This window comes from Triturus cristatus, chromosome 7 (assembly GCF_964204655.1).
Source record: "Triturus cristatus chromosome 7, aTriCri1.1, whole genome shotgun sequence".
Classification (NCBI taxonomy): Eukaryota; Metazoa; Chordata; class Amphibia; order Caudata; family Salamandridae; genus Triturus; species Triturus cristatus.
Window position 1 is genome coordinate 640408528 of NC_140590.1, and position 24136 is coordinate 640432663.

The window sequence follows — 24136 nt, forward strand, 5'->3', positions numbered from 1 at the left end:
TTAAAGCAACTGATGTCAGCATGCTTCAGAGGTGCTTATATGAGCTGCTGCTTATCATTTACGGAGCGGAGCAGTTTCGAGCAGAGCCGCATGACGCCACTTACCGGCACGAAGTACTGAACATTCACAAGGTTAGAAATCTGCAGATCTGAAAGAAACACGTTAGTTAGATTCCTCACCTTAGAATATCCCCAGGCGTTAGACTGGATCCGGAAGATTTTTCGTCAGCAATACCCCTTGCGCGTCGCTAGGCGTCGTCTGCGGCTCCGCGTCCGTCGTCGGCGTCGTGCGCCGGGATGACGTCGTCGGAGTACTTAGACGCCGCCCTCGCGCGCTGACGTCAGTTCTTCTTTTTTCCGCGAGAGCTACCCCTTTTAGTCTTTTTTGACTAAATCTTTTTTGATCATTTTTGATCCTTGTCTGTCGACATCTGGTGCCGGTAGGATGCCTGGGTTCAAGGCTTGCGAGGATTGTCATCGACTGATGTCGGTGACCGATCACCACCGCCGGTGCCTCTACTGCTTAGGCCCCGACCACGACGCGGAGTCGTGCAACGACTGTCAGGCCCTGACTTCGAAGGCTAGGCGGGAGCGGTCCCGCAAGCTTCTCGAGCTTCGCCACTCGGCTCCGCGTCGTGCGCGATCCCGGTCCAGGAGGAGGTCCAAGGATCGCTCGCGGAGCCCTAGCCGACGCCATCGCTCGTCCGGCTCCAAGTCGTCGGGTAAGTCCAAACGCTCAAAGAAGTCCAAGAGGCGACATCGCTCTAAGGACTCCCCTCGCCGGTCGCGCGACTCGGCCGAGGGTCAGGGTGGTTCCACCCCCGCGGCTCCGGCGGAGCCGCAGGTGCCGCGTCCGCCCCCATACCTTCCGGTCCCTGGGGCTGACGCGGCGCCGGCGGAGATCAGTGCCTTCCTCTCGGCCATGAGGAGCCTGGCCCCGCCGTCGACGCCCGCTGGCGCGCCTTCGGGCCCCGCGGACTCGACTGGGCGACCTCGCGTGCCGGCGGCTCCGGCCCCGGCGACGACTCCGGTCTCGGCGCCGCAGGTCCCCGCGGGGCCCTTGCCTGGGCCCCAGTCGACGCCGGTTGACCTAGTCACTCCTCCACCGGCGCCGACGCCTGAACCACCGACGTCGTCACCGGCGCCGCCGACGCCTGTGACGCCGACACCCCAGTTTAGCCCTCATCCGGACCCGACGCCGGCACGTCGTCCGCCGACGCCGCATCCGACGCCGCTTGAGTCCTACCATCTCTACAGTCCGGTTCCGATCATTCCTCCTGTTTATCAGGAATCGGAAGAAGGGGGCGACTGGGAGGGGTTCGAGGACCCTCTGGCTGTTCAGTCACAGCTTTCTCAGGACTGGGCAGATGAACTGGGGGAGGCCAGTGGGCTGGACACCTCGCCAGACACTGGATTCACTTCTCCTCCGACCGTGGCTTCGGAGGAGGGTGCAGCATTTTCTGTGGTGCTGCGCAAGGCGGCCGAGGCCCTTGGGCTCGAGTTGCCTGCTGTGGCTGTGAGGACTAACATCCTCACTGAGGTGCTTCAAACCTCAGCAAGCTCCACTGAGCCTCTGCTGCCGTTCAACGAGGCCCTCACTGACGTTCTGCAGGGCACCTGGTCCAAGCCCTCCACAGTTCCTCCTGTGGATAGGAACGTTGCCAGGCGCCACCGCCCTGCTCCGGGCGACCCCAGTTTCCTGTCCCAACACCCCACCCCCGAGAGTCTGGTTATCCAGGCCTCTACCTCCCAATCCTCCTTCCCGACCGCTCCGCCGGATCGGGATTCCAAGAGACTCGAGCAGTTTGGCAAGAAACTGTTTTCGTCCCTTAGTTTGGGCCTGCGGTCCTTAAATACCGCCTGTCTCTTGGACCGTTATTCCCATTCCCTGTGGGATACGGTGGAGGACGTGCTGCCCCTGTGTCCGGAGGAGGTCCGGACGCGTCTTACCCAGGCTTTGGCCGATGGGAGGGATGCAGCACGGCACGCCATACGATGTGGGCTTGACACCACGGACTCGCTGGGTCGGGCGATTTCGACCACGGTGGCGCTCCGCCGCCACGCCTGGATGCGGTCCACGTCATTTTCCGGGGATGTCCAGACCACCCTCATGGACATACCCTTTGATGGCACTCGCCTGTTTGGTGAGAAGGCGGACAGTGCGCTGAACCGCTTTAAGGACTCCCGGGCTACGGCCAAGTCCTTGGGCCTCTCGGCTCCGCGGGCGCACACCTCCGCTTTTCGCCCCTTTCGTGGCCAAGGAAGGGGCGCCTCCTCACGTCCGCAAAGCCACCAGCCGCAGAACCAACCTGCGCGCGGTCGCGGACGTGGCTTCCGCCGTGGCGGAAATGGAGGCCGACGTGGTCAGCCCACTTCCACCCCTGCAGCATCCGCCTCAAAGCCCTCCTAGTCCGAGCTTTCAGGCCCATACCACGCCAGTGGGCGGCAGAGTTCGCCATCACCTGCTCCACTGGCGGTCCATAACATCGGACAGGTGGGTGCTGCAAATCGTCCGAAGGGGCTACTCCCTCCCCTTCGAGACGACCCCTCCAGCCATGCCACCGCAGCACCACCGTATCTCGGGGGATCATTTGCATCTTCTCCGCGAGGAAGTTTCGGCTCTCTTGGCCAAGGGGGCCGTCGAGCGCGTTCCGAGTCCAGAAGTAGGTCGTGGTTGTTATTCCCACTACTTTCTGGTTCCCAAGAAGGGCAAGGGGGGCCTGCGCCCTATCTTGGACCTCCGGAACGTCAATGCCTTCCTCCGAAAGGAAAGGTTCAAGATGCTCACGTTGGCTCAGGTTTTAGCTGCCCTAGACCCTGGAGACTGGATGGTAGCGTTGGACTTGCAGGACGCATATTTCCATATCCCCGTCCTGCCGGCCCACCGGCGTTACCTGCGGTTCACGGTGGGCCAAGAGCACTTTCAGTTTACCGTGCTCCCCTTCGGCCTCACCAGTGCCCCTCGGGTGTTCACGAAAGTGATGGCGGTGGTCGCAGCTCATCTGCGCAGATCAGGGGTTCCAGTCTTCCCCTATCTCGACGACTGGTTGTTGAAGGCGGGCTCGCCCCAGGCAGTCGTCTCCCACCTCCAGACTACGGCGGATCTCCTGCATTTGCTGGGGTTTTCCATCAACGTGCCGAAGTCACACTTGAGTCCCTCTCAGAAGCTCCTCTTCATCGGAGCGGTTCTCGATTCGGCGCAGTTCCGGGTCCATCCACCGGAACAGCGGGTCCGGGATATACGGGCCCTGATTCCCATCTTTCGGCCTCTATCCCGGGTTTCGGTCAGGCTAGTGTTGCGGCTTCTGGGGCTGATGGCTTCCTGCATCCTACTAGTGCATCACGCCAGGCGGCGCATGCGGGCTCTGCAGTGGGACCTGAAGTTTCAGTGGGCCCAGCATCACGGCAACCTGTCCGACCATGTCTTGATCTCGGAGGGCACTGCACAGCAGTTGCAGTGGTGGCTCACGGACCGCGAGTGGGTCAAGGGCAAGAGCCTCTCCCTTCCCCAACCAGAGCATGTCGTAGTGACGGATGCGTCCCTCCTGGGATGGGGTGGCCATATGGGAGAGGCGGAGATCAGAGGCCTCTGGTCTCCGGCGGAGTCTCGTCTCCACATCAACCTGTTGGAGTTGAGAGCGATCCGGCTTGCACTGAAAGCCTTCCTTCCCTCTGTCAGGGGAAGTGTCATGCAGGTGTTCACGGACAACACCACCGCCATGTGGTACTGCAACAAACAGGGCGGGGTGGGGTCGTGGACCCTTTGTCAGGAGGCTCTGCGCCTCTGGACATGGCTGGAACACCAGGGCGTCACCCTGGTGGTTCAACATCTGGCGGGCTCTCTGAACGCCAGAGCAGACGAACTCAGCCGCCAGTGCATGATGGATCACGAATGGCGTCTGAACTCCGAAGTGGCGCAAGGCCTCTTTCAGCAGTGGGGAGAGCCTTGGTTAGATCTATTCGCCACCGAAGAGAACGCGCAATGTCAGCAGTTCTGCGCTTTGGAATTTCCAAGGCGGCACTCGCTCGGCGACGCTTTTCGTCACGAGTGGAGTTGCGGTCTGTTGTACGCCTTTCCGCCTATACCACTTCTGCCCAGAGTGCTGAAGAAGATCAGGCACGACCGGGCCCAAGTCATCTTGGTGGCTCCGGATTGGGCACGAAGATACTGGTATCCCGAGCTACTCAGTCTGTTGACCGATCCCCCGATACGTCTGCCCCTTCGGGAGGATCTTCTGTCGCAGCAGCAGGGGACGGTCCTCCACCCGAACCTGTCCAGCCTCCACCTCCATGCGTGGAGATTGAGCGGCGGCAGTTGATGCCATTTGACTTGCCTCCTGAAGTCTGTGATATCATTCTGGCAGCCAGGCGTCCCTCCACAAAGTCGGTATACGCCTGCCGGTGGCACAAATTTGTGGCATGGTGCACAGCAAAGGCTGTGGATCCCCTGTCCGCCCCTCTTTCTGAGGTTCTCCTCTTCCTTCTTTCTCTGGCCCAGCAGGGCTCTGCCCTGGGCACCCTGAAAGGTTATCTTGCTGCCATCTCCGCCTTCTTGCGGCTTCCTGATCAGCCTTCTCTTTTCAAGTCCCCTGTGGTTACACGCTTTCTCAAAGGCATTACACATACGTTCCCTCCTGTCCCTTTTGTAATGCCTCAGTGGGACTTGAATCTGGTCTTGACATTCCTGATGTGCGCTCCCTTCGAGCCTCTTCACAATTGCCCTCTTCGTCTTCTGACTCTTAAGACTGCTTTTCTGGTAGCCATCACCTCGGCTAGACGGGTGAGTGAGCTCCAGGCTTTATCTTCAAAGCCTCCTTTTCTATCTGTTCATCCGGACAAGGTTGTCCTTCGGCCTCGTCCCTCCTTTCTTCCTAAAGTGGTGACTCCTTTTCACCTTGGGCAGTCTGTCACCTTGCCCACCTTCTTTCCGCCTCCGCATCCTTCCAAAGAGGAAGAGAGGCTCCACCGTCTGGACCCAAAACGTGCGCTCTCCTTTTATCTGGACCGCACAAAACAGTTCCGGGTGGACGACCAGCTTTTTGTTGGGTACGTGGGCGCTAAGAAGGGGAAAGCTGTGCACAAACGGACCATCTCTCGGTGGGTCGTTTTGTGTATAAAACTTTGCTATTCCTTGGCTAAAAAAGACCCTCCTGTTGGGCTGCTCGCCCATTCTACTCGGGCCACTGCGGCTACTACTGCCTTGGGACGGGGAGTCCCTTTGCAGGACATCTGTCAGGCGGCGACGTGGGCTTCGCTACACACGTTTGCCAGGCATTATTGCCTTGACAGCCAAGTCCGGAGGGATGGCTTCTTTGGCCGTTCTGTCCTCCAGGACTTTCTGGTGTGATCTTGGTTCGCAGACCCACCACCGGGGATGGTATTGCTTGGGTATCTATTCTAAGGTGAGGAATCTAACTAACGTGTTTCTTTCAGATGAACAAGTTACTTACCTTCGGTAACGATGTATCTGTAAGAAACATTAGTTAGTTAGATTCCTCACCGACCCTCCCATCCTCCCCGTTCTGCGAACTGACATCTAGGGTTAAGGTTATCCTTTTCAGGCCCCTAGATTTTATTTTTGGCACCAGTGTCGGTCTTTGCATGGCTCTGCGTTCCTGGCGCGGAAGGCTATGTACAAGAACTGACGTCAGCGCGCGAGGGCGGCGTCTAAGTACTCCGACGACGTCATCCCGGCGCACGACGCCGACGACGGACGCGGAGCCGCAGACGACGCCTAGCGACGCGCAAGGGGTATTGCTGACGAAAAATCTTCCGGATCCAGTCTGACGCCTGGGGATATTCTAAGGTGAGGAATCTAACTAACTAATGTTTCTTACAGATACATCGTTACCGAAGGTAAGTAACTTGTTCTTCGGTAGCATATCCACCAGTAAGAGCATTACCAAAGGTAAGTAACTTGTTTGTCAACACAGAGGTTATCCAGATGGCTCACGTGCAGCAGTAGCATATTTGGGGGTTTGGGGGGGGGAGGGGGGGAGGCAGGAGTCGTATCTGCTAATTACCACCATTTCCCTGGCCTCGAGAGCAAGTCGACCATCTGCCGCAAATTCCCGCAATATGAATCTGTTATGCACTGCCTAGAAAAGATTCTGCTCTTGGAATTATGGCCAACTCTACCCAAGAGAGGGTTGCTTCTACAGCCCTCTGGATAGGGATGCCTACCTTTGGCCTTTACCAGGAGGCTACATGGGTGTTACATACTTTTTCAAACGTTTTGGCTTGGCGGAATGACTGTCTTGTTGTTTTTCTCAGGCCCTCTGCTTTTCTGCATTAGTAATTTTCAGAAAAAAGTATTTCTAGAAGTGTGAGGTACTTTAATCTAGAAAATGTATTCTCATTTATACTGCTTATTTCCACAGTTTAGTTACCGCCTTCTCTCCTCATCTTCCCTGAGGACTGATATTGTTTTTCGGTAATGTTTTTTCTTTATGGATGATGTTTTTTAGCTTCTGCGTTTTCCTGGCCTCATGTGTAGAGAACTTAAGTAGCTGAGATTATGGGAGTGGGCAGTGAGTGCCTTTATCAGGCTGCTAAATTGCATTTGTTGTCACATCATTGCTCATTGGCAGTGATGTGGTTTGATATTTGGAGATATTTCTAAATTAATAATCTGTGTGACGATCTTCAGCAAACCCTACCTGAAGTAAGTAGCTTGTTGATTTGTCTAAAATATAATGTATCATTTCTCACCGTGAGTTTGAGTCAAAGTGTACTTGCTCATGTTGAAATATATTAAAACATTGGTAGTTTCATTTTCTAGTGTTTTCATGATGATCGCCTGATACTACAGAGTCTCATTGTTGGTGTCAGCTCAAAATTGCATAGATTTTAGTTGAAATATTGTCTGATCTTATTTTTTTCATCATAGGTTACAAGATTTCCTAAGGGAACTGTCACATCGTGAGCATAGCGAAAACCGGGAACTAGGAGAAATGCCACCACCTCAATCAAGACTGTTGCAATACAGGCAGGTGCAACCTAGAAGTCCCCCAGCACTCCCTTCTCCTTCATCTAACTCCAGTCATAGTGGCCATTTTCCCAACTTCACTGAAAACAACAGAGACCTTGAAATGCCAAGCACACCAGTGTTTCAACATCTTCCTCAGCTTTACAATTCCCCTTATCCAATGCCATCTGGACACATAACCCCACCTCCACTGAAGTATCTACAACCCGATGGATCATGGACATATGCTAACCTGCAGCACAATCATTTACTACAGCAGGCTTTTCATTATAACATGCCTCCGTGGCAGCATAGACCGCAGCAGAACCATTTTGTACAAATGCAAAATCATCAACATCCAGTTGGTCAGGAGCCATTTCATCCACTATCATCTCGAGCAGTATCTGCTTCTTCGCTCCATAGCCTAGAAGAGGTAAGTAATTAAAAATTAATTTTGACTGCAGATAAGCATTGTCTTTGATGATTTCTGCATATTACAAGTTACTGGCCTAACGCTTTGTAGAGCTGCCTTGCTAGTAGATTTGATAACATTATGACCATTCTGTCTCCAGAGCACATCATTTTGCTAGGACACTCTGGAGTCTCTTTAATTTAGTAACAATTGTAAACCCTCACATTGCAGACCAGCTTGAATTCTGATGCAGACTAAAATTGTCATGGTTGATTCACGTCACCTTCTGTCTTTCAGCACCAGCTCTCACCAGGTGCCGTAAAATGATCCGGTTTTGTGGCCCTGGACATATGCAGTACTAATCTGTGCACCTATTTTCAACTAAATTACGCTGTGTCCAACGCCTACACCAACTCATAGACCATAAATTTGTAGAAAGAGTATTAATCGAAAGGCTCGCCCTCCCTAAGGGTATCAGTGGTTTGTCAAAGAGAAAGAGCTCCCTAAAGATGGCCTAAAGGCTAAGCTAAATTACACGTGCCTCTGAATGATTGCTAAGGTACTGATTTATGCTGTGTATAAACTCTCAGCAAGAAGGGGAATAAAGTGCACTTTACTCCTACGAACCCACGCAACTGCTGTGATGTAGCAGTTGCACTGGTTCGTTGGAGTAAAGTGGCCGAGAAGAGGCAAAATCTCTATGTTGGCATCCTGATAGAGCTCTTACTCTTGCACGACTAATGGACCGGGAGCAGTGTTAATCCCTTTAGGGATTTTGGTGTTCCTTGTTGAATAAGTGTCTCAATTTAAAGTTTTCTAAGTACAAATTCCAATTTAGCACCTAGAACCCATATTTTCCTAAAGACAGACAGAGAATTCGAAGTCTTAAAACTTTAAAGGTTTTATTTCCAGAATGATTGTTTTATAGTAATTGATTAACATAGTCAATATCAATTTATTTATAAAGCAGAGTGCAAAGCTTAGTTAAATTATAGAAATCAGTTGGAGAACTCAGTAAAGTTCAGATCTGAAAGAGACACATTAGTGATAGATTCCTTACCGTAGAATATCCCCAGGCGTCAGACCGCATATGGAAAGTTTTCGTCAGCAGTGCCCCTGTGCGTCAGAAGGTGGCGTTGTGCGGCTCCGCGTCAGTAGCTGGCGTCGTAGGCGCTGAGATGACGTCACTGAGACTACTTAGGCGCCACCCATGCACGCTGATGTCAGTTCTTTCTTTTTCCATGCCAGCAGGCGCAGATCAGGTTAGAGCACGTACCCTAGTCACTTTTTGACTATACTTTTGAGACTTTTGTCTTCCCTTTTTTTTTTTTGGAGTCTTTGACTCCTGGTGCCATGCAGCGATTCCTGAGTTTAAATCCTGCGGGGCCTGTCGCCATACGATGTCAGTGGCCGACCCCCATGGCGTCTGTCTCTACGGACTGGAGCGCGACCATGACTCCCGGTCTTGTTCTGACTGTCTGGCCATGGCTCCGAAGGCCTTATGGGAGTGGTCCCGTAAGCTGCTGGAGGCCCAGCAGTCGTCTCCGTGCCGTTTGAGGTCCAGGGGTCGATCGAGGGCCCGATCGCGAAGCCATCATCATCGCTCCTCGGGGGTCGAAATCTTCACACTCGGAATCGGGTAAGAGACGTCAGAAGAAGTCGAATCGTTTCCGCTCTCCGACATCCCCCCGTCGGTCTCCGGATGCGGACGAGGGGGCCGGGGGTACAACCCCCGCGGCTCCTTTGCAACCTGTGAGTCCCGCGGCCTACCCACCTTATCCTGGTTCGTCGGCGACTCCTGCCCAGGTGCAAGATTTTCTTGCAGCCATGGACTGCCTCTTCAGGCCTCGGGCTCCCACCGGCGGGCCTTCGGGCCCCGCGGACCTAGTTGAGGGCCCTCCCTCGCCGCCGGCCCCGTGTCGCAGGGACCTCCGCCGAAGGCTCTGGCGCTACCCGCGGCCCCGATCCTGGTGCCGCAGTGGGTTCAGTTATTTCTGCCACCGCCTTTGCTCAGTTTTCCGGACAATTTCGCCCCTAGTTGGGACCCTATTTTGGACACGGAGCCAGACCGGCAGCGCCGTTCGACAACTTGTATACCCCTGTCCTTCCCCACCTCCGCATCCTGTTCCATGGGCAGTGGAGGAAGGGGACGACTGGGAGGGGTCTGAGGACCCTCTCGTACGGCAGCGCGGGTCGGAACAGGAATAGACGGAAGAGCTAGAGGATAGGCCTAAAGCACTTTCAGTTTGCCGTGCTCCCCTTCGGCCTTACCAGTGCCCCTCGGGTGTAACGATATATCTGTAAGAGACATTAGTTAGTGATAGATTCCTTCTCGCTCCACCCATCCTCCCTGTTCTGCGAACTGATTTCTAGGGTTAAGGTCATCCCCTCTCAGGGCCCTAGTTTCATGGCACGAGTGGTCAGTTTCTTGCATGGCTCTGCGTTCCTGGCGCGGAAGGTTGTGTACAGAACTGACATCACCATCATGGGTGGCACCTAAGTAGTCTCTGTGACGTCATCTCGGCGCATACGACGCCAGCGACGGACGCGGAGCTGCACCACGCCACCTACTGACGCGCAGGGTTACTGCTAGCAGAAAAACTTTCCGGCTCCAGTCTGACGCCTGGGGATATTCTAAGGTAAGGAATCTATCACTAACTAATGTCTCTTACAGATATATCGTTACACAAGTAGTAACTTGTGCATTAAGCTACTGAGACATGGAAATACAAATGTATCCACGTGATACGATACGAGTCGCAACCGTAAATGTTACAAACAAGATGGAGTATGAAGCCCAAGATCATAATGTTAGACTCTTCATCAGCTTTCAGAAAAACAGCTTTATCAGCGTCATGAATGAGAGTTATGACATCCAGTGGCTATGATGTCGGCTGATCAAACTGTGAATAACAACAAATGAAGGGTGCTGACCTATTTCCCTCCTGGTGTATTGATGAAAGTTCTTTGATCCACCTGAAGCTGTTTGTCTCAGACCTCTAAACACGCAAGGATATTTGGTTATAAAAGCTCCATGTTGATGATAAAATAATGTATGAAAGCAGTACCCGTATAGAGCAAAATCTAGTAATGAACAACCTCCAAGATTAGCCTCTTTATGGTCAGCAAGAGTCTTGTCTGAAGGTATGTGTACCATACATCTAGTGGAAAAAGCAGGTGTTGCAGAGGTAGTGTCTCTCAAGCATGAGAGATAGATTTGAGAAAGTCTTTTTGCAGGTTCAGTAAAGTTCCAGTCTCGGGACGGATGGCAATGTTGCCTGCACTTGTTCTAGAATTAGGAAAGTGCAATACTGCGCAGTGTATTACCAAAACAAAGAATTGAGCCACGCAGGCTCTAACACAGCCATGTATGTGATCTAACGATCGGAGAAACATGGTCTCACCAATTGATCCTGGCTAGCACGTATGTCTCACTGTTCTGGCAAAAATGCAGTGCACTGTAGAAAGCCAGTTCTGAATTAAAAACTGCTGTCATCGTCGGCTATGGCATCATTTGTACATTAATAGGTTGTTCTTTGCTACACCAGCATCCAGACGTAAGGACGGCGACCCTCTGTTGTCAGGACGTTTCCCTTCCTAATGTAGGAGAGTGAATGGAAATTTGTCATCCACTTAAGACTTGGAGAGTGTTGTCTGGTGCGTGTGGTCAGAGTGATTAACAGCGGCCATAACTGTGCTAGAAATTATTCTTGACACAATTCATTTGGCTTCTCCGCTGTTAGCACAGATGACAGATGTTTACTTTGATTTTATATCTCTTGACTAAGACAGAGTATTAAAATCATACATAATGTGTGCTGATGGTATCAGATGTTATATTTTTTTGAAGAAAAGGAGTGCATCTGTTCAGAATAAAATCTTTAGGAACAATTGTTTGGGGTGCTCCGTTTTTTAAGCCTGTGAGATCAAAATGTGCGAGATAGCAAGATATTATCCATAACTATTCACTAGTCTAAATCCCTGCTTTTCATCAAAACATCTGGCTCTTTGTGTTAGTAAGAAATGAGACACTGCAGGCAAGCTTTAGAATTTAAGGTTATATTTCTTTCTATGCTCTGTGCAGGGCAGAGATAAAGAAACTGTTTAAATGCCTTTGTCTCACATCGCTTCTCTGCATTCAATTTGTCTTACTCTGTCGCACTGTAAGCCTTCAGTTTTGAAACACTTGGGCGCCTGACACAAAAGAGGTATCTCCGTTTGATATGCTTTTTTTTGTTGTTGCTAAAACTATATAAGGATTACCAGGGGCACACAGATGTCATCTTTATCTTGCGGGAGAAAACAGTGGTTTGTAGACATTAATTAGGATTGCAGTATCTGTTTGCCACTTATAATTTGTTAATAATTTTCTCTCAGTAGAGGTTCATACGTTTGATTGTATTCCACTGGAATAATGAGCACCTTAAAGGTGGGTCGTCTAGTCCTTCCTTTAAATCTATGTGATGATGTTTTAGATTTTAAAGTGCCAGCTGGACATCTTATACCTGTTGTACATCCGACCCTGAGCACCTCAAAGTACTGAATTGTTTGAGCAGCGCTTTGAGCGCTGGTTGCCGGCGGGGGCAAAAAGCACTCATTTTTTGGGACGGCACTAATTGACCCTCTTCAGACGTTTCCTGAGAGCAAGAGAGGTAAAAACACACAAAGCCGAACGCAGTAGGAAGAGTGAGACGGAAAACCCATCACAAAGAGGGAAAGCAGGAACCCGCAAGAGTGAGATATAGGTGGGGGTGGGCTGAACTCGCGGAGTTCCGCTCCACGGAATTCCGCTGAGTTACAGTCGGTGGAGTTCAGCGAGACTGTTGGAATTCGGCACATTGCATTGCTAGCACTGATTTATAGCGCCAGGTGCTTGTTCCGTGCTGTAAAATGAGCATGAATCGCACCAAAAGGGTGCGCCAGAGGGTGCTGCTTCTTTCTGCTGCTCAAGTAGATTTTCTACTTGAGCGGCAGCTTTCTCAACGCGAACGGGCGTGACCTGTCGCAACCTCATGCATTGACAAATCTCAGCAGGAGGCGTTCTAGTGCTTGAAAATCGGACTAGGGGATGCATATTCTTGTTCGCACTCGCCAATGTAACGTTGACTAGCCACGCATGAGAAAAATCTCCCCCGCGCGACACTCAGCGGAATTTTGCCAGGTCTCCACGTTCCAAGCAGAACGCATAGAGGGCAAAACTCAGTCAACCCCACCAACGGAGCAGAATTATTTATCCACCCTTAGATATACGGGCAGTGAATTGTAGAGGCCAGATATGGATTCACGGCTGCGCAGCCTTGGTATTCGGCACATTGACAAAGTTGATTGCGGGCTTCCTAGCAGTGCTTTGGGCACCAGCTCTCATTATTTTACAAGTAAAGCACTGTAATCAAGATGTACCACTAAAGCGAATGCCCTTCCACGGTTACTGAAGTGAAAAAATGTGCACTGCTGATTGATCACATCAAAGGACATAACTTTACGGACTGCCATAAAGCATTGCCTAACTAGACACCTGCACCCATTACTTTCAACAGCTAGATGTCTATAGCTGATACATAAATATTGGTAGTACAGTGGACCACAAATCTGTTCATTTGAAGTGGCATGGGCATTAAAGGCAACAAAGGAGCGCTGTACTCCTGCCATCTTAACTGAAGGACTTGAAGGAGAGAAAGTGTAAACTTGTATACCCTTCAATTACTTCTTTTACAGAACAGTGTCTGGGTTATTAAAGAAAATATTTTATTTGCCAGAAAAACAGCAATTTTAAGTAGTAGTAAATAAATACTTTAATATATCTACTTGGTCACCTGCCTAACTTGGAGAAGGGGGACAAAGACAACTGGCATTATTGTACAGCATTACAAGCACAATGTCTTTAGATCAAAAGTACAATATTTACCAGATTGAAGTAAAGACCTGAAGTGCACATTGTACAAGGCTTTGTTTTAAATCATAAGACTTATGTTTTTCTCATAATCTTCCCTTCTCCTTGTAACTTCATTCTGGTCTCGGTATAAGAGAGACAAATGCAATGCCGACATTCCTTGATAAAGGTGCAGTTGCCATTGTATGTTGGGAATCAGCAAATGAATGATTATTTCTCTGAAGTCCATTTTCTAAAGCTACACTCTTGGACCTGGCCTTTTTTGCAGGGGTATCCCCAAACCTATTGCCTTCTTCCTCATATTTTTCTGACCTTATTTTTGTTGGTTTTAGGACTCTGGGCACTTTATCACTGCTAACCAATGCCAAAGGTCAAGTGCTGTCTCGTTTGAGCATCGATGATTGGTTCACACCTATCTGAAAGAAACACGTTAGTTAGATTCCTCACCTTAGAATATCCCAAGGCGTCAGGCTGGATCCGGAAAGATTTTTGTAGTAATACCCCTTACGCGTCGCTAGGCGTCGTCTGCGGCTCTGCGTCCGTCGTTGGCGTCGTGTGCCGGAATGACGCCGTCGGAGTACTTAGACGCCGCCCTCGCGCGCTGACGTTCTTTTTTCCGCGCCAGACAGCGCCGATCCGGGAAGAGCTTACCCCTTAGTCAATTTTTGACTAAACTTTTTTGACTCTTTTTGGTCTTCTGTCGACTCGACTCTGGTGCCGGTAGGATGCCTGGGTTTAAAGCCTGTGACTCCTGTCATGGACTGATGTCGGTGACGGACCACCATCGCCGGTGCCTTTACTGCCTGGGGGCCGACAACGACGCGGAGTCGTGCCCCGATTGTCAGGCCTTGACCTCGAAGGCTAGGCGGGAGCGGTCCCGTAAGCTTCTCGAGCTTCGGCACTCGGCTCCGCGGCTAGATGGGTGAGTGAGCTCCAGGCTCTGTCATCTAAGCCTCCCTTTCTTTCTGTTCATCCGGACAAGGTTGTCCTCCGGACTCGTCCTTCTTTTCTTCCGAAAGTGGTGACCCCCTTTCACATCGGGCAATCGGTCACTTTGTCCACCTTCTTTCCGCATCCTTGGAAAGAGAAAGAGAGGCTCCACCGTCTGGACCCAAAACGTGCGCTGTCCTTTTATTTGGACCGCAGCAGACAGTTCCGGGTGGACAACCAACTTTTTGTTGGATACGTAGGTGCTAAGAAGGGGAGGGCTGTACACAAGCGGACCATCTCATGGCGGGTCGTCTTGTGTATAAAAGTTTGTTACTCCTTGGCGAAAAAGGACCCTCCTATTGGGCTGAGAGCCCATTCCACCCGGGCCACAGCGGCGACTACTGCCCTGGAACGGGGAGTTCCCTTGCACGACATCTGTCAGGCGGCGACGTGGGCCTCACTGCACACATTCGCCAAGCACTATTGCCTGGACAGCCAAGTCCGGAGAGATGGCTTCTTTGGCCGTTCTGTTCTCCAGGACTTTCTGGTGGGATCTCGGTTCGCAGACCGTCCACCGGGGTTGGTATTGCTGGGGTATCTATTCTAAGGTGAGGAATCTAACTAACGTGTTTCTTTCAGATGAACAAGTTACTTACCTTCGGTAACGATGTATCTGTAAGAAACATTAGTTAGATTCCTCACCGACCCACCCATCCTCCCCGCTCTGCGAACCGACATCTAGGATTAAGGTCACCCTGTACAGGGCCCTAGACTTTTTGGTACCAGTGTCGGTCTCTTGCATGGCTCTGCGTTCCTGGTGCAGAAAGCTATGTACAAGAACTGACATCAGCGCGCGAGGGCGGCGTCAAATACTCCGACTGCATCATTCCGGCGCACGACGCCAACTACGGACGCGGAGCCGCAGACGACGCCTAGCAACGCGCAAGGGGTATTGCTACAAAAATCTTTCCGGATCCAGCCTGACGCCTGGGGATATTCTAAGGTGAGGAATCTAACTAACTAATGTTTCTTACAGATACATCGTTACCAAAGGTAAGTAACTTGTTCTTTTGGCATGTATAATTCACTTGTAAGTTACTTGTACAGTGGTATCTCATATGCCCAGGGTCTGTAAATTAAATGCTACTTTTGGGCCTGCAGCACTGCTTGTGCCACCCACTGACATAGACACTCAAAGCTGCCTCTGTTACCAGTTTACTGCCATGTTGGCTTGACATTTAAAACTATTTGCCAAGCCTTAAAACTCCCATTTTACTACATGTGGGTCACCCCTAAGGTAGGCCCTTGGTAGCCTTTTTGGAGTGGGGCTGTGTAAGTAAAAGATAGGACATGTACCTTTATTGTTTGTCAAGTTCTGGTAGTGACAAAAAACCCATTTGGTTTCTCACTGCTGTGAGGCCTATCCTCTCATTGGCTAGCATTGGAAATTCCCTCACATGTGTTTAAGTGGTAATCCCTGATTAGAAAGGAGTTGTTACTATGTTTGGTATGTTTGAAATAGTGGTGAATAATCCCACTTACTGGTGTAGTTGGATTTTACATTACTATTTTAGAAATGCCACTTTTAGGAAGTGGGCATTTCTCTGTGCTTATGACTCTTTGTGCTTGACAGCCTGATTCTAATCCACATCTGGGACTGAGTGACAGCTACACTTGGTGCATGCATTCCAGCCAGCCATCACATAGGAAGGGCTGGGTGTGACAGGGTTTCATCTACATTCATCTGCATAAGGATGGTCTTCCTTAGCTAGCTGGTATAGGCTGTGTCCTGCCCTCACATAAAGGGCTGATTTAATCCCTACTGATGTCTGGGGCCAGGGCGGAGGTTCAAAGGGAGTTTTGTGCACTTTTAAGGTTTCTTTCGAAGTGCCCAACTGAACAAAGACAATTTTGAGTATAGTACAGGGGCTCTGTGTGAGAAGTTGGCCTGATATATGATGTCACTAATTCTAGTGTACACCTTTTATCTGTCCAAACAACCCTTATGGTGATTGGTTGTAAAGTCAACATTATAGACCAGCTATCCTAGTGGTAGCATGGACAAGAGCAGTCTTAGGCTACACTCTGTATGGCATGTGAAGCCAGCTGTTATACCATAGGTAATCCCTTGAATACCAAATGAAAGGACACCACAACAGATATATATAAAAATAGAATGTATTTATTCTAGTCAAACCCTCAGCACTCTTTATGAGATTCGAGGTAAGTACAACACAGTCTTATTTAAGCATACATTAAGTCACACAGGTAAGTAATACAGTTAGGCCCTAGGGGCCACGCAAACCATATACTAAGTAAGTGGTATAAGAACCACTGTCACGAACACAGGATAGACCTAGGCCTAGGGAATCGCTGGGGCTACACTATACTACCAAAGGTTAGGAAGTGGGAGGCCCACGGGATTCAGGTGCAGAGTGGAAACACTCTCGCGTAATGCGTAAAAGTCGATAGAAATAGTAGTTATTAGAAATTAACAGTTTTAGGACACTTCTGGAATAGCTAGGAGTTCGAGACTTGGAAACTAGACCCTAGGATAGTCAATACCCTTGTGAGCACTGGAGTACTCAAGTTACCTAGCCCACGGGCTGCGGGTGCATAGGTGTGAACTTGCGTCGGATTTCGTTGTTGACTCCTATGGATGCCTGAAGGAAAGTTGCTGACAGGCAGTCAGTGAAGAGTGTCCGGTGGATCCCAAGGATGGAATCAAGAAGGAAGGATACCTGCAAGCAGAAGGGACAGAGTCTAGGTCACCAGCCAGGAGCCGGGAAGGAACCAGGAAGGAACCAGGCGATGTCGTGCAGATGCAGGTGAAGAGGTGAAGCTTGTCGCAGCAGCCACGGGTACCAGGAGACGTCGAGGACGACCAGGACCAGGAGGCGAGCTGTCCCACGAAGGCTCTTGCTGTCGGCGGCGTCGATGTCGAGTTAGGACCCAACAAGCCTTGGCAAGCGGAACCCGCGCAGAATGGAGGACTTGCTTCTGGTGCAGACCAGGAAGGTCTGGGGTGCTTCTCTTTCACAGAGGAGCGGGTGCCAGTCTGGAGGAGCTGGACCAGCAAGATGAAATCAAAGGTTCGTCGTCGCAGAGGTCACTAGCCAACGGGCCAGCAACCGGACAACACGTCGAGCAACTCAGGTGCAGAAGGGCCCCACGCAGAACACGTGAAGTGTGGGGAGCTGATCTTCTTTGCAGATGGTGCTCGGGATGGGGGCTTCTCAATTCCCCAAGTACTGCCTCGAGGAAGCCTCAGAAGTCGCGCTAGTCAGCTACTAGCCACTTTTCCCAAGTCGCCGGTCCCACGTCCCTCGTCGCCTCCACGGGTCTCAGCTTCGCTGTAGAGGTGGATCTGGTTCAGAGGTGTCTGGAAGTCTCGGCGCTGGTCAGTCTCTGCAGTCGTCCCTCGTAGGATCAGTCGCAAAGCAAGCAGCGGTCGCTGGATGGTGCCTGGTTGCCCAGGGTAGTCACTCCTTGGCCACAAGGGAGATTCTTCAGTCTTCTTCCTGAGGTCGAATGTCGAAGGTACAGAGTTTCTGTTTAAGTTGCAGATTCAGGATAATCTAATTTTTCAGGGCTGAGCTACCTACTGATATACTGGGCTAGTGGGCTGGTCTACCTGCAAGGTCCCTCCTATGGGTGGGACCAGGAAGGGGAGTGGTTACACCCCCTTTCCTTTGTCCAGTTTCGCGCCAGAGCTGGGGCTAGAGTGCCCCAGCGCCGGTTTGAACTGGACTATGCATGGGACACCTTGTGTGCCCCAGGCATGTCTCATTCCTTTCAGCCCTCCCTGCCCCAATACACTAAAGTCTGTCGGGGGAGGTGCTAGCACCCCTCCAAGCAGGAAACCTATTGTCCAGGCCTCCCTGGCTGGGAGGGCTCCCAGCTGCAGGAGGTCAGACTCGTGTCTGTGGCAGCAGCATCCATTTTGTGATGCTGAGGCTTTGGTCAGAGTTAAACAGCAAAGTAGGATTTGAACATGTCTCTCCCTCTAGAAGGGGGGAATAATATCCTCATCACCAGAAATGGTATGGGGGTATTATTCCAAAGTGTTAGACACCATACACAACATGTTTTGATAAAACCAAACCATAGTTACCATAACCGTTTAAGATTATAAGGCACTTTAAGAGTATATGGTAGGCTATATCATAGAACAGCTATAAGGACATGGTTCCGAAAGCTGCAGACAGGCTCAGCTCATGCTAGAGCACCATCTCACATGTTACCAAGCACTCTGCCTCCAGGATTGTTAAGGCCTGCCATAGGAGTGGCTGATAGGTACACATGTGTCTATGTTAAGGGTAGATATAGGTATACTATATCTAAGCATGGGGTGATTACACGACCTTGCCCCAGCTGAGTGATCAGCCAGTTGTGTCTGATTGGAAGGCCAGGCCAGGGGTGGCATAATACATGCTGCAGCCCCTGGGAGGCCTAGGGTACACCTATGCCCTGGGTACCTAGGGTACACTGTACAGGGTCCAATAAGGTGATCCTTACCAATTGGGTATGTACCTAGGGTACATGGAATCCATTTTAAAGAGAGAGCAGACAGCCTGAGACCCTGAATGGCAGGATCTCAGGCCAACTAAGTCGAAAAACCAGCTAGACACTAGGCAAAAAGTTGGGGGTAACCATAGTCAGATATTCACCTTCCTACACTCTGACCCCATGATTTTAGAGACTGCGTGGGACTTGTACCCAGACGCTGCCAGTTGTACATACTGCACCAGAGAACGTGTTTTTTTTTTTGTTTAAATCATTTTTATTAACCTTTTCTTTGTTTTGTTTGTTTTTGCACAATTCTCAATAATACATACAGTCTGAACAGCACTCATGTAAAAGATGGAGAAAGGGGGGGGGGGAGGGGAAGAAGATGAAGTGCCAGTAGCAGGGTACATTTTGACAAGTAGTAACATTGCAATGAAAATTCAGATGGCATTAGTTACATCAAGGCTAGTGACAATATCCCAAGAATGGCAGAATGGTGTTGACAAATCCCAGCATCAGGCAGGATGCAAGGAATTCAGGCAATAAAACGTACAGTAAGAATATTACTTATGCAACAGATGGAGAAGGAGAGAAAATTGGTTGTCAGCAATGAGGTACTCTTGGGTTAATAACAACATGGTAATGAAAGTTCAGAGTGCAGGACTTACATCAAAGCTTGCGGCAATATCTCAAGAAGACAGAGTGATGCTCGCAAATCACGGCATCAAATAGCATGTGAGTAATGTGAGAACAGTGCAGTTCAAACGTAACCTAGGACATAGGGCACAACAAAATGAGGACAACGATGGTGCGTGGGACTTGTGACCAGACGCTGCCAGTTGTACATACTGCACCAGAGAACTGTTTTGCTGCTAGGAGGATCCCTATTTGGGCTACTTGCTTGTTGCTCTGGTCTCCTGCTTGTTGGGCTGAGGGAAGGACTTCCTCTTTGCAAATCTGTCTGTTGCCTGCCTATGTGCCCTGTGTACACCCAGTGCTCTCCAGGGTCTGGGCAGCTTGTCCCGCCCCCAAACTGCTCCCCCCCTCAAACCCTCCTATCTGAAAGAAACACATAGTGATAGATTCCTTACCTTTTTCCCAGGCGTCAGACTAGATCCGGAAAGTTTTTGTCAGCAGTACCCCTGCGCGTCTGTAGGCGTTGTCGTGCAGCTCCACGTGCGTCGTTGACGTAGGTGGCGCTAACATGTTGCTGGAGCTACTTAGTCGCACCCATGCGCGCTGATGTCATTTTTCTTTTTCCGCGCCAGCAAGCGTAGATCCGGGAAGAACAAGTACCCCCAGTCACTTTTTGACTGAGTTTTTTCGAGGCCTTTTGTCTCAATTTCTTCGAGTTGATGGACTCCTGGTGTCGTAGGGATGCCCGGCTTTTAAAACTCTGGGGACTGTCACTGCATGATGTCGGTGACGGACCCACACCGCGTGAGTCTCTACTGCTTGGGGCGCGACCACGACTCCAAGTCGTGCCCCGACTACCAGGTCATGGCACCAAAGACTTTGCAGGAGCGGTCCTGAAAGTTGCTGGAAGTCCGGCAGTCTGCCCCATGCCGCTCAAGGTCCCGGTCCCATGGGAGGTCGAGGGACCGGTCGCGGGGCCGTCACCATCGTTCCTCTGGCTCTAAGTCTTCGCACTCTGGGTCAGGTAAGTCGAAGCATTCCAAAAAGAAGTCGAAGAAGCGTTGTCGCTCCTCGACTTCCACTCGCCTGTCACGCGACGCGATACCAAAGGGGATGATGGACGGAGCGCTTGAGCAAATCAAACACTCACCCCCAGTCAACTGATCTGGGTTTAATCCATCATCATTCTTTAGCTCACTCCACCACCCCAGTTCAGACAAGGCCATATGCAAATCAGTCTGACCCTGTGCCTCATGGGAACAGTCCAGCCCGAACTGCCAAGCCATGTCTTCCCTGGACCTGAAAAAAGCATCCTGGGACTGGTTTCGGGCTCATAAGGGCACAGGGTAAAGACTGATTTGCATATGGCTGGGTCCAAACTGGAATGGCATGGTGAGCAAAAAAACGATGGATTTAGGCCCAGATCTCTGTACTTGGGTGAATGTATGACATTGTTCTGCATTCTGTCCATCAATAGTTCTTTTTGCATTTGTCACCCCGAGTGGGAAGGGTATGCTCAGACGTGAGTCCCGTGCTCTCCATGCCACTGGAATCAAGCTATCCTGGATAAAGAGGGGTGAAACCCCAAAACCGTTCCTAGAATGCTTGTTTCCAGTCCAGAGAGGACGTGGCCTGGCAGTTCGGGCTGGACTGTTCCCATAGGGCACAGGGTCAAGACTGATTTGTATATGGCTGGGTCCAAACTGGAATGGCATGGTGAGCAAAAAAATTATGGAATACAGGCCCAGATCTCTGTACTGGGGTGAATGTATGACATTGTTCTGCATTCTATCCTACAATAATTCTCTTTGCATTTGTCACGCGACGCAGCTGAGGCTGCGGGTGATGCCACCCCCACGGCTCCGGCGGAGCCTGCGACATCGCCGCCGGCCTACCCACCCTTTCTGGGTCCGTCGGCGATGCTTGCTCAGGTGCAAGAGTTTCCTGCTGCCATGGCCCGACTCTTTGGGCCGTCTGGCCCTGCCGGTGCACCTACGGGCCCCGCAGGCCCGACTGGGGGTGCTGTCATTCCATCGCCGGCACCGCAGGACGTCCCGGGATCGGACCCCGGTCGATGCCGGTTGACCTTATAACACCTCCACCAATGTCGACCCCACCGGCACGTCTTCCGAAGTCACCCGCTCTTCGGGACGACGTCGACCCCAGTTTCAGCCTTGAACCGGACACGCCGATTCTGATGCCGATGGGGCCTTTTTTCCCCTATGTCCGTCGTCCTTATTTTCAGCCAGTTCCGCAGACTCCGGAGGAAGGGGAGGACAGTGTGATTATGATCCGGACTGGGTAGAGGATTTGGGGGATGCCAGTGGTCTTGACACCTCACCTGACCTTGGCATGCTGTCTAAACCTACCGTGGCTGCAGAGGAGGGAGCCAGTTATGCAGTGGTAGTATGTAGGGCAGCCAAGGCCCTCCACCTCGAACTCCCTACAGTGGCCATCAGGACTAACGTGTTGACAGAAGTGCTTCAGCCGGCAGCGACCTCTTCGGAGCCCTTGCTGCCTTTTAATGATGCACTTTCTGACGTTCTTTTGGGCATTTGGTCCAGGCCCAACATAGGGGCTCCTGTGGACCGCAACGTCGCCTGGCGCCATCGCCCGGCTCCTGGCGACCCCCTCTTTCTCTCCCAACACCCCACTCCAGAGAGCTTGGTTGTCCAAGCCTCTGCTTCCCAGAGCGCGTTCCCTTCCGCACCTCCGGATAGGGAATCCAAGAAGCTTGAGCAGCTTGGCAAGAAACTGTTTTCTTCTGTCAGCTTAGGGCTGCGGTCGCTGAACACTTGGGCCGTTTGTCCCACTCTCTGTGGGATACGGTTGTGCAGGTGCTGCCCAACAGTCCGGAGGAGGCACGGACAGTACTCTCCCAAGCTATAGCAGCTGGGAGAGATGCAGCAAAGTTCACTATTTGTTATGGGCTTAATTCCGCTGGGCAGGGTGATTTACACGAAGGTGTCGCTTCAGCGCCACGCCTGGCTGAGGACAATTAGCTTCTCAGGGGATGTCCAGAACACTTTGATGAACATGCCCTTTGATGGTATGCGCCTTTTTGGCAATAAGGCGGATAGTGCGTTGGAGCGTTTTAAGGACTTACGGGCTACGGCCAAGTCCTTGGGCCTGTCGGCCACTCACCCTCCTCCGCTTTTCGCTCCTTTCGTGGACCCGTTCGTTCCAGAGCCACAGGCCTGCGCAACAACATCCTCATCGCGGACGTGGAAACCGTCGAGGCAGTTCTGGAGGCCACCGCGCGGGTCAGTCCACCTCCATCCCCGCAGCATTCACTGCAAAGCCTTCCTAGTTCTACCTTTCAGGCCTATCAAACGCCAGTGGGCAGCAGAATTCACCATCATCTCCCCCACTGGCACAACATCACATCGGACAAGTGGGTGCTGAAAATTGTCCAAAGGGGCTACTCCCTCCCCTTTGAGACTTCCCCTCCAGCCATGCCACCTCAATACCACGGCATGTCGGGGGATCATCTTGCGCTTCTTCAGTAGGAAGTCACGGCCCTCTTGGCCAAGGGGGCCATCGAGCGCGTTCCTGGGCCAGAAGTAGGTCGTGGTTGATATTCCCACTACTTTCTGGTCCCCAAGAAGGACAAGGGTCTGCGTCCTATCTTAGACCTTCGGAACATCAGTTGTTTCCTCCGGAAGGAAAAGTTCAAGATGCTCACACTTGCTCAGGTCTTGTCTGCCCTGGACCCGCAAGATTGGATGGTAGCGTTGGACTTGCAGGACGCTTACCTTCCTGCTGGCCCACTGGCGTTACCTGCTGTTCATGGTAGGCCACGAGCACTTTCAGTTCACTGTGCTCCTTTTTGGCCTTCCGAGCACCCCTCGGGTGTTCACGAAAGTGATGATGGTGGTCGCAGCTCATCTGCGCAGATCAGGGGTCCCAGTCTTCCCCTATCTCGACGACTGGTTGTTGAAGGCGGGCTCGCCCCAAGCAGTTGTCTCCCCCCTCCAGACTACGGCTGACCTCCTGCATTTGCTGGGGTTCTCCATCAACGTGCCGAAGTCACACTAGATTCCGTCTCAGAAGCTCCTCTTCTTCGGAGCGGTTCTGGATTCGGCGCAGTTTCGGGTTTATCCTCCCGAGCAGCGACTCCGGGATATTCAGGCTATGATTCTGATCTTTCAGCCTCTATCCCGGGTTTCGTCAGGATGACCCTCCGGCTACTGGGCCTGATGGCCTCCTACATCCTTTTGGTGGATCATGCCAGATGGCATATGCGGGCTCTGCAGTGGGACCTGAAGTTCCAGTGGGCACAGCATCAGGGCAACCTGTCCGATCACGTCCAGCTCTCGGAGGGCACTGCACAACAATTGCCCAACCGGAACACAATGGTGAGGGACGCGTCCCTTCTGGGATGGGGCGGCCACATGGGAGAGGCGGAGATCAGAGGACTCTGGTCTCTGGCAGAGTCCCGGCTCCATATCAACCTTCTGGAGCTTCGGTCGATCCGACTTGGACTGAAAGCATTCCTTCCCTCTGTCAAGGCGAGAGTAGTGCAGGTGTCCACAGACAACACCACTGCCATGTGGTACTGCAACAAACAGGGCGGGGTGGGGTCATGGACCCTATGTCAGGAGGCTCTGCGTCTCTGGACATGGCTGGAACATCAGGGCATTTCCCTGGTGGTTCAACACCTTGCAGGTTCTCTGAACGCTAGGGCGGATGAACTCAGCCGCCGGTGCATGATGGATCACGAATGGTCACTGCACTCGGATGTGGCCCAAGGTCTCTTTAAGCAGTGGGTAGAACCTTGGTTAGATCTATTC

The 24136-nt window shown here is 51.6% G+C and overlaps 1 protein-coding gene across 3 annotated transcripts in view; it reads left to right on the top strand.

Moving 5' to 3' along the window:
* Positions 1-24136, top strand: part of HELZ (helicase with zinc finger) — a 2003166-nt gene that overhangs the window by 1826411 nt on the left and 152619 nt on the right. For all 3 annotated transcript variants that reach the window (XM_085617266.1, XM_085617269.1, XM_085617268.1), the window contains exon 30: positions 6889-7399. In XM_085617266.1, coding sequence (XP_085473392.1) covers positions 6889-7399 — 511 coding nt within the window. The remainder of the gene's footprint in view (positions 1-6888; positions 7400-24136) is intronic.